An 18,777-nucleotide genomic window follows, 5' to 3' on the forward strand; every position below is an offset into this window, starting at 1 on the left:
AACATGGTTTAGCATTTCATGGGTTACCAATTGTCGGTCAAAGTAAATAACAACGATTCACGAACAATGAAATGATCGAATATTTTGTAACATCGTAACATTTGAGTTGGCTTTCAGGTTTAAACGGCAGGACGTGTTGGACGACGCTCATATCGGCGTTCTGCACGCTGGTCGAGAACGAGGACGACAGGCTGTACGTGGTGTATAATGGAGGGCTGCAGATGACCTTCGAGGTGAGTGCACCTGGTACCCTCATACTGTAAGGTGTGAACGGCAGGACGTGTTGGACGACGCGCATATCGGCGTTCTGCACGCTGGTCGAGAACGACAGGCTGTACGTGGTGTATAATGGAGGGCTGCAGATGACCTTCGAGGTGAGTGCACCTGGTACCCTCATACTGTAAGGTGTGAACGGCAGCACGTGTTGGACGACGCTCATATCGGCGTTCTGCACGCTGGTCGAGAACGACAGGCTGTACGTGGTGTATAATGGGGGGCTGCAGATGACCTTCGAGGTGAGTACACTTGGTAGAGTAGCTAGATCAGTGCCCCAAACGCGTTAGTTTCGCGTAGCATTATTCCCGATCGCATTTTTCCCCACTCTCGTTAGTTCCGGGTAGCATTATTCCCCGTCGCATTTTTCCCCACTAGCGTTAGTTCCGCGTTCCGCGTAGCGTTAGTTCACTACATAGCTAGACGGACATAGCATTTCTGGGAGGTTTGCCCTTCGGGCATCTGAAGCTACCTAACGAACCTAACCTGCCTAACCTATTAATTAAGTGTGACGTCCATGAAAAGTGGGGAAAAATGCGACCGGGAATAATGCTACGTGCAACTAACGCGTTTGGGGCACTGATCTAGATCACATCTACTCGGTCGAGAACGAGGACGACAGGCTGTACGCGTTGTATAATGGAGGGCTGTAGAAGAAAACATTACATGATCAAATAATGTAGGTTAAAGTAAGGTCCTTCTGAGACAGATCCAGGTGGTTTTGTATTTGGTTGGTTAACCAATTTATAACTACCCGAAAATTTATAAATTATTTGCTTACTTTTATTTAAAAACCTAAAGATACAGAGTATAGATACGGCTAACGCGCGATAATGTTTCCAGGCGTTACACAGTCTCCACGCAGTGGTAGTGGAAGGCGGCAGCGGGTCGCACGGCGTGCGGGAGGAGCTGCTCGCGGCGCTGCGCTGGGCGCGCGCGCTGTGCCGCACGCTGCGCACGCGGCGCGACGCCAAGGAGGCGCGCGCGCTGCTGCTCGCCTGCAAGGACTGGCCCGAGTGCGCGCGCCGCCTGCTCACCATGCTCAACCTGCACGCGAGGCCTAAGCAGCTCCGGGACCTCGCGTTAGGTCAGTGCTACTCAAACGTTGATATCCATTTTAGAATATAGTCATATTCATATGTGACGCCCCAGCCGCCATAAGGTACCTTTTGCTGTGGAACGTCACATATTATTATACTCATTTAGATTAATTTCAGCCCGGAAGAGTAGTAGATTATTTATTATTATTTCAGGCAACTATCTAGTTTTACTTTATGTGGATGATCGGTTTAATGAGATGAATATTCTGTAAGATATATTATGTCCATTTGCGTCGCCAAGGGTAGGCAGGGCAGGCGATCCCCCACCCCTAGAAGACAAAATTTCTAACTAAATGTATACTCCTCCCCTTGACCATCGGCCATATGAATTGTCCGTAGCCCATCAGTTGATAATGTGTGTGTGTGTGCACCGTGCAGGCGTGCTGCGCGAGCTGGTGATGGTCGGCGGCGGCGCAGCGCTGGGTGCGCTGGTGCCGCTGGCGGCGGGCGTGCACGGCGCGCGCCCCGCCGCCCGCGCGCGCGCGCCGCCCGGCCACGCCCGAGCCCCGCCCGACGTCTACCGTCCCTACCACAAGTTCATCGGTCAGTATTACACCCTACACTACACCCGCACAGCCGCCCGCCCGCGCTGGTGCCGCTGGCGGCGGGCGCGCGCCACAACGGGTACAAGTCAATATATATGCCAAAACGAAATGTCAAAATGGGACGCGCAAGTACGCGACCGCTCCGGACGAGCCCCACCGGGCATCTGAATCAAAGGAGAATTTTGACAGACATGGCGGATGTATGGAAATTTTACGAAAGTTTACATTTACAATTGAATTTCTCTGTTGCCTTTAAGAGGAAAAATAGGAAAAGGCTTATTCCTTGTAGTCCATTTATCTGGCTTTCAAAATCACTCGATATCCGGCGAGCTCCGTCTTAGGCTCTGTCTTCACTTTCCATCAGGTCAATCGCCGATCAGGGACGTAGTTTAGGGTAAAAGATCCATCCTCTAAAATTTGTCACTTAAATGAATGACTTTTCCGTTTGACATAAAGTTCAAATTTTACTAACAGATTTTTGTGCATTGGATCTTTCACCCTAAACTACGTCCAGTTTATGATAAATATATATACCGGGTATGGCCTGTAACATGAGCAAATAATTAAAACATAGATTGTACTCCTCAAACGGTGACACTTTTTTTCAACAACTTTATAAAAATATGAAGTATTTATACTCCCTATTTTTCATACAAAATAAATATTATCTTCAATGGACGCCATCGGCAGTATCGGCACGCCAAATCATTGTGATTGACGTTGCTTGTCAAGCCTTAAATATAACAAAATTCGCAATACATTGCGTCTTTGAATAACCTTTAAAGTGTATTAAAAATCAAACTACAAGTTATTTTCAAAAGTCGCTGAACAAATGTTGATCAGTATGAGGAGTACAGCCTGCAGTTAAATTTTTTGTTCATATTACAGGCCACACCCGGTATATTATATTATAGCTTGAGCATCGATTTTTTTATACGAATTTTACTAAACGCTGACACTCGTTCATCTCATTTTAGGTACAACTTTGCATAAGTGTATTTTATAAGTGCATTTATTATATTGTAAAAGATTTCAAATTTTCAAGGGTAATTCGTTGTAAACACACTCTTTGAGATAATAATAACATTTATTATAATTTTTTTATCGAGAGATGTGAACGCTAGCGACTAAACGGTGACTGCCTTTTTCACTGATTTTGCTCGACGCAGTCTTAGCTTGTAACACGGCTGTTTTGAAGGGGGGTAAAATAAATGATTGAAAAGCTCCGGCTTGTCTAAAATGGAAACAGCCATGTTAACAAAATAAAATAAAATAAAATAAACTAAATGGAAACCTTGCTGTAGGAAAGCTAGGAGGAGAAACAATTAAACAAATTTAAATCTAACAAACTTTATTAACCTAAAGTTATAGTGTAAAAGCTCAGTGGTATAGCTGGGTCGCTTCACAGGTTCATGTTATAAGGTTTACACCAATTAATTTATTACTAAAGACTAAATTTCGAAATACCTAAGTTTTATGCACCAGAACTTTCAAAACTTTAAATTAAAAAAACTATCTCTCTTCAATTACATTTTAAATTTGTAGCTGAGCGCAGATGCCCTACAAAATTCAAGGATGCCTTGGACCGACCTCAAAACAGCTGCTGGAACTGGAGCAGCGGGGAGTGACCTCTCCAATCCCCGGGTAGCTGGCTGTTGACCTGGTTGGAGCCGGCCAGTGCAGATGGAGTGGGACAGATCCCACAGCATTTTAGAAGTTCTAAACATCTTCAAAATAAATTTCAAAAGAAATCGAAAGCTTCTAGAAACATCGAAAGCTTCTAGAAACATCCCGGCTCCTGCAAAGCGAGAAAAGGATATATTAGCCGATGCCCTTTACGGCCGCTAGAGAAGAAATGAAACAATTTGAAATTTAGCTCACCGCACTGGAAGCTGTTAGGACTTCTGGCGGAGCGCTCCCTTCCCTCGAGCAGGAGTCACCTCTGTAAAGAACCAAAACCCTGGTTAAGAACAAACCCACAATGTTTCGCGCCATTGTGGAATTGATCACAACTAAATTCCATTTATACTTACTCAGTGGAACACACCGAAGGACTCGAACTGCTTCCACCATTTTGACCACCATGTGGAATGTGTGGTCTTACCACAAAATAGGGCTCATGCGAGCGTGCGTCCCCGGAGGGGTCCACACATCAAAAGTGCATGTCACCTCAGAATGACCTCCTCATATCTTGAGAACAAAAGGCCAAAAACAAAAGTAGGGTGCCAATTCCCTGAAGACACAAATTCTTCGAAAATTCTGAACTGATTAACGTAAGAACTCACTCTTGAGCCTAAGAAATATATTTTTTAATACAGTTGCTCAAAAAGTGCTACTTTACGTAGCTGTTTAGCGTGCGGAAAGTTGGTTATCTCGAACTAGTGCTTTTTACTTTTCCAATTTTTTTAAATTTATACTTGTTCCAATTCACGACTACTTATTGATGAGTGTTAATATTAGTTTCCTTTAAACGTCGTAATCAGCATAAAAACCTACCGTTAATGTAAGAATACGAAAAATATTACATATTTCATATTTAATTACTTACCTCTTCATCATTATAACACGTTTATTTTTTAATATTCAATATTGAAAATTCCGTTCTTAATAAGTTGACTGAATGGAACGGAATAGCTGTCAAACGCCCATAGATATAATATACTTAAAGACGACGTCTAACCGAGCTGTCACTGTTACCACTTTTGTTTAGTGTACGATTAACAATGTTTTTCTTATTTTTTCGCAACTGTATTAAAAAACGTCGTTCGATACACGTGCGGAAATGTCATTCTTCACTCGTCCCGAGTCTTGCCACTCGCCTGCGGCTCGTGGCAAGATATCTCGGTACTCGTGAAGTAATGACATACCTTCCGCACTAGCATCTAAATGTACTATTATCATTAAATCTAATAATGTTTCATTTCAGAGCCACCTTGTAAGTCTGTAATTTCTATGTTTTGTTTTACATCAAAATTAATTTTTATCTAATAAAAAATCATACCTAAATCATACAAAGTTTTCCTGGAGTGACAACATAAATATCTCAAGTTTTAATTATTTTTACTTATATGACAACCCCGACAACAGATAAGCATCAAAAGGTGCATCTGAATGCAACAGATTATGCAAAGAAGTGCAATCAATCGAGTTAGTTTGGGATATTGTTAAAAACGTTGAAATAAGAAAAGGAATTCAACCCAAAAATATTAATTAAAAATCTAAGAAAATGTCTACGTTACAAGCTGATGATTTATTTACGCAGACACGTGTTGCCGAGTGGCGTGGCGACAACGCTGCATGTCGGAGCAGCTGGTGCTCCTGTCGGCGCTGTGCGCGTTAGAAGCGGTGCCGCTGCGGTTCAACTACTTCGCCGCCTTCTGGTACGAGGTCGCCACCACGCCGGTGAGTCCTACTCCACACGCACACGTATCGTCACAACATGTTGGAGCAGCTGGTACTACTGTCGGCGCTGTGCGCGTTAGAAGCGGTGCCGCTGCGGTTCAACTACTTCGCCGCCTTCTGGTACGAGGTCGCCACCACGCTGGTGAGTCCTGCTCCACACGCACACGTGTCGTGACAACATGTCGGAGCAGCTGGTGCTACTGTCGGCGCTGTGCGCGTTAGAAGCGGTGCCGCTGCGGTTCAACTACTTCGCCGCCTTCTGGTACGAGGTCGCCACCACGCCGGTGAGTCCTACTCCACACGCACACGTGTCGTGACAACATGTCCGAGCAGCTGGTGCTACTTAGCGTCACAAATAGGGTATTTTCCTACTAGTCAAATCAGTTACTTTTTTAATACTGTCAAAACGATTTGCTAATATGGAATTTATATAAAACATTACGTTTTTACGTCGAACAAACATTCGTGACGTCACGGTCAACTTTTTATATTTCTATCCGATTTATTGAATAAATAGAACTTGTGTTTAAATGTAACTCCTATCTGTGTTTTTCTAATAGTTATCTGGCGCTTTATTTCATTCATGGTGTAAAATAATTTATTTTAAATACAGTATAATGTTACCCTATTATTTGTACAAACATTTTGAGTTCTCTGATCTCCGAAAAGGAAGCAATGCAACTTTCTACAAAACATATTTAACAAGTTAAAAAGAATTTTATCTTTTAATGTATAGGACTGAAAGGATTTTTTAACACTTGTTTCCCTTACCATTTGTTGTTTTTTTTCTTTATCTTTTATAATGATATAATGATATTTACATATATGTTTATGTATTATATATCTAGTAATGCATAAATGCTATGTATACTGCGTCTAGACTTAGATAGATTAATTGTGATCCGGGAGAGGTGGTGCTTCCTGCCGTCATACAGTTTTTACTAGTACGGAGGAATCGTTTCCTACTCTCACGAACAACATGCTGTAATGTTAAAATTGTATTCAAAGGAAGTAAATAAATTGAAATTGAAATAAATTGAAATTGATTATAGTTTCAACCAACACTAATATAATTTGGCATTGTTACAGGGAGACACGAAGCTTGAAGAGATGCTTCTGGAGTGTAGTGTAGTGTCGGAGTACGTTGATGCGGTGTTCGATGAGCGGGAGTCGCTCGAGGACCCCGCCATATACGACTTCGTGAGACATTATTACCCTAAGGTACGTGTGTACTGTAAAATTAATGGCATTATTTTTACAAGCTTTTATTTACTTTCACCATCTCAGCCATAAGACGTTCACTGCTGAACATAGGCCTCCCCCTTTATGGGGGGTGGATGCCATAATCGCCACGCTTGGCAGGCGGGTTGGCGATCGCAGTCGAGTACACCGAATTTGAGGGACGCTGCTACCCGTCCACCGGTGGTCTTGGGTAGTTTAACACATTCAATACCACTAAGTGCTACGGGTTACGCTCGTAGCGCGTAGCCACGGTTTCGTCGTATGTAGCGCGTAGTCGCTACGAACAGTGTACCCGACAGTCGGGTTCTTGGTGTTGAATGTGTTAAAGACATACCCGGGTCTGTCTGTCGGTCTGTAATCAAATCTTGCAAGTTAAATTTGATCCACTCCCGGTTTCCGATTGAGCTGAAATTTTGCATGCATGTATAAATCGGATGACAATTCAATATTATGGTACCATCGAGCTGATCTGATGATGGAGACAGGAGGTGGCCATAGGAACTCTGTGATGAAACAACGCATCCTAATTGTGTTAGGGGTTTTTAGAATTGTGTCGATGAGTATTCGTTGTCTGTCGTAAGAAAAGTACAGTCAGCGATAAAAGCTTGTACCAAAAATGAAATTTTTGACTAAAACTTATTATTTTTGATTAATTTCGGTCTTAGCTCGGACCATCGAATGGCGTTATTCACAACGGACCATAATATTTTGTCGCGCTTCAGAGGCAACTGTGCGTGTTACATGTTTGTCGTGTGAGAAGTTGAGAACACGCCGCTGATGCACGCCTATTAATGGAGGGTTATAATTTCATGAGTCGGTCGATTCGAATTTTTCCGGATAACAGACGGCTGTATTTTAGTATAATTTTAAGATCTCATGTAATCAAAATGAAACTGTTGCGACACATGCTAACAATAAAATAATCTTACATTAAGTTTACGTGTTTTAGTCACTTATTAGTGTAGTAAACGAAGCAAGTTGTTGTATGGAGACCCATGCATTAATTTCTCAGTCGATGAAATTTTGCTTGGTTATTGTATAGTATGAGCCGAAACTAACATATAAATATCCAAAAAAAAAACCACTCCTAAGTTAGGTATTTATACGTAAAAATACAAATCTGTTTATATATTGAACCGAGTAATTCCTCCGTCCAAAATTATTTTACCAAATAAGTTATTTGTATCAGTATGTGATACTAGAAAAAAATCTAAAACTTTTGTCAAACATGAGAATATTTTTTTTACGATAATTCCTTTTTTGGCGCTCATTTTCATCGGAAAATTGCTCTGCCATTTTTTCCTTCTTATATGATCTTAGAATATAATTCTTAGAATATAATTTGGCGTAGTGGGTAAGAAAATCCAAAAAAAAATGCATACCCAAGTTTATGTATTTTAGAACTATAAAAAACTGAGAGTGGAAAATTTCTCAGCCTGATTTCTTTTTAAATATATACTAAGTAGTCACGTATAATATACTTAAATCCAAAATATCCAAAAGAACTGTCATCCCTTGTACACCCCGCTCCCTATACACTGCTCCCGATATGTTTAGTTTTGAATACGCTCGTTATTTTTAGTGTTCCGTACAAAACTTTGTTTACGGAACACTTATGGGATCACTTCGGTCTTGCAAATCAGTTAAATACGTTTTTCTCAGAGACCGTTTGACATAGATACCTAAAATTTGGAACAGTTATAGCAATTACCACCACTCATATTGTAAATAAGTCAAAACTGCTTATTTCTTATTAAAGGGGGAAATTTAGGGGGTTGAGAGGGGTAGGCTGAAACTTTTTTCATTTGTAAGAATCATGTGGGGTACCATTAGAAAGCTTGCAAAAAATTGAGTCGATGGACTGATTTTGACTTCATTTTAGACTGCAATAGTTTGGTCAAAAAATGCATTTAAAGTTGCAAGTTTTCATACAAAATTTTTCACCTCTGTCCTGGCGATTTTCGCGAAAACTATAGCTAACAGGCAGCTGACCAGTCAATACCCAACTTAAAGAAGCATGGAGACGGCGGGAAAATTATCAGCTTAACTCTATCTTTATTAGTTTTTCAACTGGAGCTTGACCTTTGGTTGCTTAGGGCTAGCTAACTGATGCTTACACTGGTCAATTCATCCTAACATATACATCCATCCAACAATACATCCTTAGTTAAAACTTTGGCATTGAAATTTATGACTTATGTCTTTGACACAAAGTTTAATTCTGCTTGCTTATTTTTGTGGGATATTTAATTTTATCTGAATAGCCTACTATATACTTATGAGAGAGATCTACAAAATACGACCTTATTATATTGCAAATAAGTTTAAATTTCGAACGGGCTTTCCAACCAATGGACTAGGCATCTCAAAAATCTGAAAAATTCAAATTAAGAATTCCGTTCTTGACTGTCGTTGTGTTTTATTTTCACAATAGGACACATAGAGTTAGTAAGGCGTATAGAGATAATAAAGTCATTTAATATTTATGAACAGCTTTGGCCTCATGTATAGATTTTATTGAGAGTATCTGATTCGTCGAAACAGTATACACAATATTCCTTTTCATTAAGTACCATTACATTTCTGTATTAATTGTATAATTATAATATCTATTAATTATATTCAGTACTTATGTATATTTTTGAACGGATCGGCGAGCAACAAGATTCAGGGCTATAATCGCGAAAATAGAAGTTCGCAAATTGCGAGCATTTTTCTCTGTCACTCTAATTACGCCTTCATTGGAGTAAAAGAGAAAGATCCCCGCAAATTGCGAATTTCGGTTTTCGCGGTAGCCCCTCAGTCCTGTTACGAGAAAATTATTTTGGAAGACATTAATAGTATATGACAGTTAAATATCACAGTTTTTAGAAACAAAGGTAAAATTGACGAAATATTTAAAGTAAGCCGATCTTGTTTTTTAGCAGTTCTAAATAATATTAAAGTCTATATATATGGCATAGAACTAGAAACAAAATCAAATAAAAAATAATAATGAGTTCTAAATTCAAATTGAAGGTATTATAGGCCAAGCACGCACCACGATTTTAATTTTTGCGACACGATTTTAGAATCGTGCTGTAATATATCGCAGAAAATTCACTGCGCGCACTGAGATGAAAAAGTCGACGATTTGTTAATTCTCAACATCGATTTCGTACCAGTCGCTTGTCATGAAACGTGTCTTTAATATGCGAATGCTGTATGACTTTGAGCATTTATAACACAAAGGTGATCCCCGTCTATTTCCATAATTAAATGGTCAACATAGCGTCTCATTTTGAGACTCCATTGGAGATGCAGGTGCCGAGATGTTGGGGTTTGGAGAGCGAAATGCCGACTGAGGTCCGGCCGGGGTGCGATTTGATTATCATAGTGCGCGCGGGGCCATACAACTCCGCATGCTGCAATTCACTTTGCGACAATCGCGTCGCGAACAATCGCGGAAAAATGTGACAAATCACAATTTTAAAATCGCTGCGATTTTTTTTCGCATATGCGCGCACCAAATACTTTATTCATATATATGGTACAAAAACAACATATGTACGTACGTAAACACATACGTTGCATTTCTGCGACAAAATTATCACAGGACAAAAAATCGTGGTGCGCGCTTGGCCTTACTCTAAATTATTATAATACATCAAGCATTCGCGAGATGCTCGACTTCGGTATTCAAACACAAAGCAATAGTACAAGAATCTAACTAAATGCAAAGGCCGAAGGAGCAATTCGAAGATCCGAAGCGTCCGATAGACGCGCGCCTCCCGTAACTTTTCCAAGTATTTTTAAGTACAAGTGTCTAAGTCGCAAGATCCAAAGGCTGAAGTCGCATTGGGCCGAAAGCCCGAAGCATCCAGGAGGTCAGTTCTAAACACAGGTAATTAATACAAGTGTCTAAATGCGACTGCAAGATGTCAGTGGTTAAACACAGCCTTCGGCCCTACGCGGAGCTCGGCCTTCGGCCTTCGCATTTAGATACTTATACTATTGTTCTGTGTTTAAGTACTAACATCCTGGATGCTTCTTTGTTCTGTGTTAAAGCACTGACATCCTGGACGCTTCGGGCCTTCGGGCTACACGGAGGTCGGCCTTTGGCCTTCACATTAAGACACTTGTACTATTGCTCTGTGCTAAAGCGATGACATTTTGGTAAAGCTCGGCCTTCGGCCTTCGCACTTAGACACTTTGTACTATTGTTCTGTGTGTGTAGTTGAATACGGTATCCTAAAAACAGGCAAACAACCTCTGTAAAATGTAACGATGCGAGCGGTACGGCTACCATCAGTTTGGCATTGACATAAACGCTACCGTGGGCGTGAACTTAATTTACTTTCTATGCATCTCGCTCGTACTGACATATTAGTGCGAAAGAGATATACCTATAGGAAGTAAATTACGTTCACGATATCGTTTATGTCAATGCCAAACTGATGGTAGCCGTACGGAACACTAAATGCCTCGAGCTATCTCGGGCTTGGCCAAATTATTTTGGATGTTTTTATAGTTGAATGGAAAGAAAACTGTGAACTATTCAATAAATAAAATGAATAGAGAAATTTTCCACAGCGAGTAAAAAGGCAATTTCTGAAATAAAGTATAGTTACATGGTAAATTTTTTAGATTTTCATTTTGTATGTATAAATCGGCAATAAAATGGCATTCCAGTGAAATAATTATAGTCATATGCCTTATGGGAATATAGTTCAGAGCCGGAATCCGCTACCAACTTTTAGTATGTTGTTGGGCATGGCATTGGGTCTCCAAAACTGCCGGGAGACAGCGGCGCCGGCCATCTACTTCAGCGGAATGACGTCATCAAAATGACTCCAGTTTCGTTGCGAATATTGCATATTGTACCCAAACTATGCATGGCACATAATTGTGTGGGGTATGTATTGAATGAAAGCCAGTTAAATATGCTATATTTCATTTATACAGTGTGTATCAAAATATTCAGCCGTTTAAGAGCCATTTGCAAAAGAATCAAAATGATGTAAAAAAATATTCAATTATTTGGGTTTTACAACCAAACCAAAAGTCGGACGTTAAAGCAATGTACTACAAAATTAAAGACGACGTCTGACGCCATACGTTGATATCAATCAAGTCAAAATTGGGCCAAATATGTGGAAATTATGCATCAAAATGTAGATATTTGCCCATACAAATGCATTAAAGTTAAAAAAATCCAAATTGGTCATTTTCAGGATAATCCGCGTAAGCTTCTAGTATGTTATTAGCAATATGACCTGGGTCCTAAAACTGCCGGGAGACCATCTTTATTGTCCCCCAGTCACGAATAATGACGTCATACAAATAATCACTGCCGAATTTCGTAAAATGTAAATTATAGCTATACTATGAGTCACACATACATGTGTGTTACATGTAATGAAAGGTTATTAAATTTAGTATGATTCACCTAAACATTGTTTGTAAAAAAAATGTACGGTTTAAGAGCTAGAAAAAAAGAAATACCACTTTTTATGGAAAAGGATTTTGATAAATTAGGTGTCAATTTATTTGTCTTTGTAGCCCAGGTCACAAAAGCTACATTTTAACCGACTTTGAAAGGAGATTAGGTACTTAAAGAAACAGTATTTTGCTTACTTATCAAGTAAATTATTATTTTTTTAATTATGGTTCCATTCGAAAATGTCGTTTTCATGTATTTTATGTAATGTTCATCCATTTAATACTCGATAATTAGAACTATTCTTTGCATAATATGAGCGCATTAAGGTAGAATTGTTGGGGCGCTTTAGTTTTTTTTCCAGAACTTCCACAGTTTTTGTCGCAAATGTAAAATTTATATTGTGATATATAGTTGAATAACTGGTTTTTCAAATATTATACGCAATTTTTTTATGACGATTTTAGTTTAGCTATAAAATTGATACATATCTACTTTTTCCATAAAAAGTGTTATTTCGTTGTTTCTAGCTCTGAAACCGTAAATTTTTTTTACAAACAATGTTTAGGTGAATCATAATACATTTAATAACCTTTCATTACATGTAACACATGTGTATGTGAGATTCGTGGTATAGCTATAATTTACATTTTGCGAAATTCAGCAGTGATTATTTATATGACGTCATTATTTGTAACTGAGGAACAACAGAGATGGTCTCCCGGCAGTTTTAGAATCCAGGTCATATTGCTAATAACATACTAGAATCTTATGCGGATTATCCTGAAAATGACCAATTTGGATTTTTTTAACTTTTATGCATTTGTATGGGCAAATATCTACATTTTGATGCATAATTTCCACATATTCGGTCCAATTTTGATTTTATTGATATCAGTGTATGGCTTGAGACGTCATCTTTAATGTTGTAGTACATTGCTTTATCGTCCGACTTTTGGTTTGGTTGTAAAACCCAAATAATCGAATATTTTTTTACGTAATTTTTATTTATTTGTAAATTTCTCTTAAACTGTTGCATATTTTGGTACACTTTGTATAAATAAAATAAAGTTTATTTAATTGGCTTTCATTTAATACCCCACACGTGTATGTGCTATGCATAGTTTGGGTGCAGTATGCAATATTCGCAACGAAGCGGGAGTCATTTTGATGACGTCATTCCGCTGAAGTAGATGGCCGGCGCCGCCGTCTCCCGGCAGTTTTGGAGACCCAATGCCATGCCCAACAACATACTAAAAGTTGGTAGCGGTTTCCGGCTCTGAACTATCTCTGCGACCGTTTCCCATAAGGCATGGCACTATTAGACTGAGCAATTTTCCGGTCCAAGCCACGCCAAAAAATTATATTTTGTTAATATGTATTGGTATTTCTGCGGGGATTTTTTTTTTGATATTTCATATATTGTTGCAATACGTTACATGAACATGTCCGGAGAAGAAAGTTTAGACGGAGCAATTTTCCGTAAAAAGATACTAACGATTTAAGACTATAGGTATTTACTTAAATACTATTATTATTATTCTTTGGAAATTTATACAATACTTTTTATTTATTGATACTTTATCATACTGTAAAGCTTTTTCTGGCTGAGGAATTACTGCGGGGTCCACTACCTTTATTTACTACACTATATAGGATCTTAAGTCTTCATATCGGGGCACTAACTAAAAATAGTGAATTCAATCGTAAAATAAGTTTGGGATTTAACTATGTAAAAAATAATTTTATTGTCGGTCAAACCAATTTGTCAGTCAGGAGGAGCCAAGAAAACTATACTCATTCTTTTCTTTCGGGTGCGAGGACTAGTGTAAGGCAAATATAGTATGATCCTCTTTGTCTATGATTTAAACGAGACAGTCATTTGACAAACCGTAACCATAAATTGAAAGTTAGTAAAATGTTGAACAGTTAAGCGGGTGCGGCGCGGCAGCGGGTGCGGCGGCGCTGTCGGAGGAGTTGTGCGGCTGCGCGGCGCGCGCGCCCCCCTCCCCCGCCGCCGCCGCCGGCCTGCTGGGCGCCGCGCGCGCGCTCGCGCTCCTCCTGCCCCGCGCGCGCCTGCCCCCGCCCGCCCTGCGCGCGCTGCTGCGCGCCACCGCCACGCTGCAGCACAGGACCGGTGAGTACATCTAACACCATCGCCCCCCTCCCCCGCCGCCGCCGCCGGCCTGCTGGGCGCCGCGCGCGCGCTCGCGCTCCTCCTGCCCCGCGCGCGCCTGCCCCCGCCCGCCCTGCGCGCGCTGCTGCGCGCCACCGCCACGCTGCAGCACAGGACCGGTGAGTACATCTAACACCATCGCCCCCCTCCCCCGCCGCCGCCGCCGGCCTGCTGGGCGCCGCGCGCGCGCTCGCGCTCCTCCTGCCCCGCGCGCGCCTGCCCCCGCCCGCCCTGCGCGCGCTGCTGCGCGCCACCGCCACGCTGCAGCACAGGACCGGTGAGTACATCTAACACCATCGCCCCCCTCCCCCGCCGCCGCCGCCGGCCTGCTGGGCGCCGCGCGCGCGCTCGCGCTCCTCCTGCCCCGCGCGCGCCTGCCCCCGCCCGCCCTGCGCGCGCTGCTGCGCGCCACCGCCACGCTGCAGCACAGGACCGGTGAGTACATCTAACACCATCGCCCCCCTCCCCCGCCGCCGCCGCCGGCCTGCTGGGCGCCGCGCGCGCGCTCGCGCTCCTCCTGCCCCGCGCGCGCCTGCCCCCGCCCGCCCTGCGCGCGCTGCTGCGCGCCACCGCCACGCTGCAGCACAGGACCGGTGAGTACATCTAACACCATCGCCCCCCTCCCCCGCCGCCGCCGCCGGCCTGCTGGGCGCCGCGCGCGCGCTCGCGCTCCTCCTGCCCCGCGCGCGCCTGCCCCCGCCCGCCCTGCGCGCGCTGCTGCGCGCCACCGCCACGCTGCAGCACAGGACCGGTGAGTACATCTAACACCATCGCCCCCCTCCCCCGCCGCCGCCGCCGGCCTGCTGGGCGCCGCGCGCGCGCTCGCGCTCCTCCTGCCCCGCGCGCGCCTGCCCCCGCCCGCCCTGCGCGCGCTGCTGCGCGCCACCGCCACGCTGCAGCACAGGACCGGTGAGTACATCTAACACCATCGCCCCCCTCCCCCGCCGCCGCCGCCGGCCTGCTGGGCGCCGCGCGCGCGCTCGCGCTCCTCCTGCCCCGCGCGCGCCTGCCCCCGCCCGCCCTGCGCGCGCTGCTGCGCGCCACCGCCACGCTGCAGCACAGGACCGGTGAGTACATCTAACACCATCGCCCCCCTCCCCCGCCGCCGCCGCCGGCCTGCTGGGCGCCGCGCGCGCGCTCGCGCTCCTCCTGCCCCGCGCGCGCCTGCCCCCGCCCGCCCTGCGCGCGCTGCTGCGCGCCACCGCCACGCTGCAGCACAGGACCGGTGAGTACATCTAACACCATCGCCCCCCTCCCCCGCCGCCGCCGCCGGCCTGCTGGGCGCCGCGCGCGCGCTCGCGCTCCTCCTGCCCCGCGCGCGCCTGCCCCCGCCCGCCCTGCGCGCGCTGCTGCGCGCCACCGCCACGCTGCAGCACAGGACCGGTGAGTACATCTAACACCATCGCCCCCCTCCCCCGCCGCCGCCGCCGGCCTGCTGGGCGCCGCGCGCGCGCTCGCGCTCCTCCTGCCCCGCGCGCGCCTGCCCCCGCCCGCCCTGCGCGCGCTGCTGCGCGCCACCGCCACGCTGCAGCACAGGACCGGTGAGTACATCTAACACCATCGCCCCCCTCCCCCGCCGCCGCCGCCGGCCTGCTGGGCGCCGCGCGCGCGCTCGCGCTCCTCCTGCCCCGCGCGCGCCTGCCCCCGCCCGCCCTGCGCGCGCTGCTGCGCGCCACCGCCACGCTGCAGCACAGGACCGGTGAGTACATCTAACACCATCGCCCCCCTCCCCCGCCGCCGCCGCCGGCCTGCTGGGCGCCGCGCGCGCGCTCGCGCTCCTCCTGCCCCGCGCGCGCCTGCCCCCGCCCGCCCTGCGCGCGCTGCTGCGCGCCACCGCCACGCTGCAGCACAGGACCGGTGAGTACATCTAACACCATCGCCCCCCTCCCCCGCCGCCGCCGCCGGCCTGCTGGGCGCCGCGCGCGCGCTCGCGCTCCTCCTGCCCCGCGCGCGCCTGCCCCCGCCCGCCCTGCGCGCGCTGCTGCGCGCCACCGCCACGCTGCAGCACAGGACCGGTGAGTACATCTAACACCATCGCCCCCCTCCCCCGCCGCCGCCGCCGGCCTGCTGGGCGCCGCGCGCGCGCTCGCGCTCCTCCTGCCCCGCGCGCGCCTGCCCCCGCCCGCCCTGCGCGCGCTGCTGCGCGCCACCGCCACGCTGCAGCACAGGACCGGTGAGTACATCTAACACCATCGCCCCCCTCCCCCGCCGCCGCCGCCGGCCTGCTGGGCGCCGCGCATCCCCTAATACCATCGTAGTACATCCCCTAATACCATCGCGGCGCACCAGCCTGATAGGATAGGTCGCGGTGCACTATTTAAATCAAACCGGCCAAATGCGAGTCGGACTCGCAAACGAAGGGTTCCGTACCATTATCTATAAAAACAGTCACCCATCTATCCAAGTACTGACCCCGCCCGACGTTGCTTAGCTTCGGTCAAAAATCACATTTGTTGTATGGAAACCCCACTTAAATCTTTATTTTATTCTGTTTTTAGTATTTGTTGTTATAGCGACAACAGAAATACATCATCTGTGAAAATTTCAGCTGTCTAGCTATCACAGATCACAAGATACATCCTGGTGACAGACAGACGGACGGACATCAGAGTCTTAGTAATAGAGTCCCGTTTTACCCTTTGGGTACGGAACCCTAAAAATACACCCTATACGCCCCCTAAAAAAACGAAAAATTAAACCAAGTACCACAAATTCTATGGCCGCTTTATGCTCCCGACTTATCAAAGTGGGGTTTAAAAACTTGTCTTCCTCCTAACAGAGGAGGAGAACTCGGAACCTGAGGCGCCGGCAGAGCCGGCCGCGGAGCCGGTCCGGTGCCACACGCCGGACGGCAGCGAGCCGGACGAGCGGCTGGACGACATCGCGGCCGAGCTGGACGACGAGCCCGACGAGCCCCCGCCGCCCCTCCCCCGCGGCAAGGACTACCGCGCCCAGCTCGCCCGAGCCCTTCGGGACCTCGCCGCGCAGGCCACCCAGCTCGTCCCCGAAGGATAGACTCTCGTGCCCACGCATAAGGTCCAGTTTTGTTTGCAGCTAGTCGGTTTTGGTGGTTCGACTTTGTTTTGTTTGGAATTAAGCTCTGTTTTATACTTTTCATTATTGTCTGGCGTGTTTGATATCGATCGACGTTTTGGCGTCGTAAAATTATAAAATTGCATCGGAGATGCTTTATTGTAGTTTTTTCACTTGTCACGGTGAACGCGATTCTGTAATATAATACAAATTGTTTATTGATAATATTAGGACTTTATTTTATATAAAAGGATACCCAGATCTTAGAGGAAAACACGCTGGATAATATTGAATGAGCTTTAAAAGTGAATAAATTGTTGAATTATTTGAAGCGGCGAGATTCCAATGTATAAAATGTTGGTTATAGTAATAGCGGTACACCGTGAAATTCGGGAATCAGCTGCAAATGGTGTTAGAGGTATGAAAATCGGCACGATTAATCTTTAGACCATTTGAATCAATTTGACCCGTAGCACCAAAAACAAAAAACAAACGGAAAGGAGTTATGACGTCATCTTTTTTTTGTATGGAAAAAGAAAAAAAATTGTTCAGAAACCTATCATGTGTGGTATTAAATGAAAGGGCATTTTGAGCCGGTTCTAAAAATATATCACATTATTATATTTCCGTCACTTGCATTCAATTAAAATTAAAATAATTTTCAAAATATACCAAGTTTGGGCTCCTCCAGATACGAAACCGTTAAATTATTTTTTGTAAAATATACCTCAAGTAATACCCAATATCCTCATATCTAACCCCAAGAAATTAATTTCGAAAATATTTAGGGTTAGTATATATTTTTTTTAATTTTATCATTACTAATTGTGATCTATCAATCTATCAATGAAACGGCCTCCTAGCCTAGTCGATAGTGACCCTGCCTATGAAGCAGGAGGTCCCAGGTTCGAATCCTGGTAAGGGCATTTATTTGTGTGTTCATCATCATCATCGCACAAATAAATGCCCATATACACATATATACAAGCTCTGGTAAGGATATTTATTTGTGTGATGATGATGATGAACACACAAATAAATGCCCTTACCAGGATTCGAACCTGGGACCTCCTGCTTCATAGGCAGGGTCACTATCAACTAGGCTAGGAGGTCGTTTCATTGATAGATTGATAGATCACAATTTATAATAATAAAAAAATTAAAAAAAATACTAAAACTAAATATTTTCGAAATCAATTTCTTAGGGTTAGATATGAGGATATTGGGTATTACTTGAGGTATATTTTACAAAAAATAATTCAACGGTTTCGTATCTGGAGGAGCCCAAACTTGGTATGTTTTGAAAATTATTTTTATTTTAATTGAATGCAAGTGACGGAAATATAATAATGTGATATATTTTTAGAGCCGGCTCAAAATGCCCTTTCATTTAATACCACACACGATAGGTTTCTGAACAATTTTTTTTCTTTTTCCATACAAAAAAAAGATGACGTCATAACTCCTTTCCGTTTGTTTTTTGTTTTTGGTGCTACGGGTCAAATTGATTCAAATGGTCTAAAGATTAATCGTGCCGATTTTCATACCTCTAACACCATTTGCAGCTGATTTTGGTCAACCGCTAGC

At 44.8% G+C, this 18,777-nt stretch overlaps 4 protein-coding genes across 4 annotated transcripts in view; 1 reads left to right on the forward strand and 3 right to left on the reverse strand.

Moving 5' to 3' along the window:
• LOC134673624 (ubiquitin carboxyl-terminal hydrolase puf) overlaps positions 1 to 14,132 on the forward strand; it is a 76,658-nt gene extending 62,526 nt beyond the window's left edge. Inside the window, exons 54-60 of the mRNA XM_063531623.1 lie at positions 118 to 233; positions 1,117 to 1,360; positions 1,752 to 1,916; positions 5,181 to 5,320; positions 6,410 to 6,541; positions 13,911 to 13,999; positions 14,042 to 14,132. Coding sequence (XP_063387693.1) covers positions 118 to 233; positions 1,117 to 1,360; positions 1,752 to 1,916; positions 5,181 to 5,320; positions 6,410 to 6,541; positions 13,911 to 13,999; positions 14,042 to 14,132 — 977 coding nt within the window. The remainder of the gene's footprint in view (positions 1 to 117; positions 234 to 1,116; positions 1,361 to 1,751; positions 1,917 to 5,180; positions 5,321 to 6,409; positions 6,542 to 13,910; positions 14,000 to 14,041) is intronic.
• Positions 14,129 to 14,602, reverse strand: LOC134673625 (circumsporozoite protein-like). The gene has a single exon (XM_063531624.1). It carries the CDS (start codon positions 14,600 to 14,602, stop codon positions 14,129 to 14,131), a length of 474 nt encoding a protein of 157 aa, XP_063387694.1.
• Positions 14,603 to 15,076: 474 nt separating this feature from the next.
• LOC134673626 (circumsporozoite protein-like) lies at positions 15,077 to 15,550 on the reverse strand. The gene has a single exon (XM_063531626.1). It carries the CDS (start codon positions 15,548 to 15,550, stop codon positions 15,077 to 15,079), a length of 474 nt encoding a protein of 157 aa, XP_063387696.1.
• Positions 15,551 to 16,024, reverse strand: LOC134673627 (circumsporozoite protein-like). The gene has a single exon (XM_063531627.1). It carries the CDS (start codon positions 16,022 to 16,024, stop codon positions 15,551 to 15,553), a length of 474 nt encoding a protein of 157 aa, XP_063387697.1.
• Between the last annotated feature and the right edge of the window lie 2,753 nt (positions 16,025 to 18,777).

Source organism: Cydia fagiglandana, chromosome 18 (genome assembly GCF_963556715.1).
Source record: "Cydia fagiglandana chromosome 18, ilCydFagi1.1, whole genome shotgun sequence".
NCBI lineage: Eukaryota > Metazoa > Arthropoda > Insecta > Lepidoptera > Tortricidae > Cydia > Cydia fagiglandana.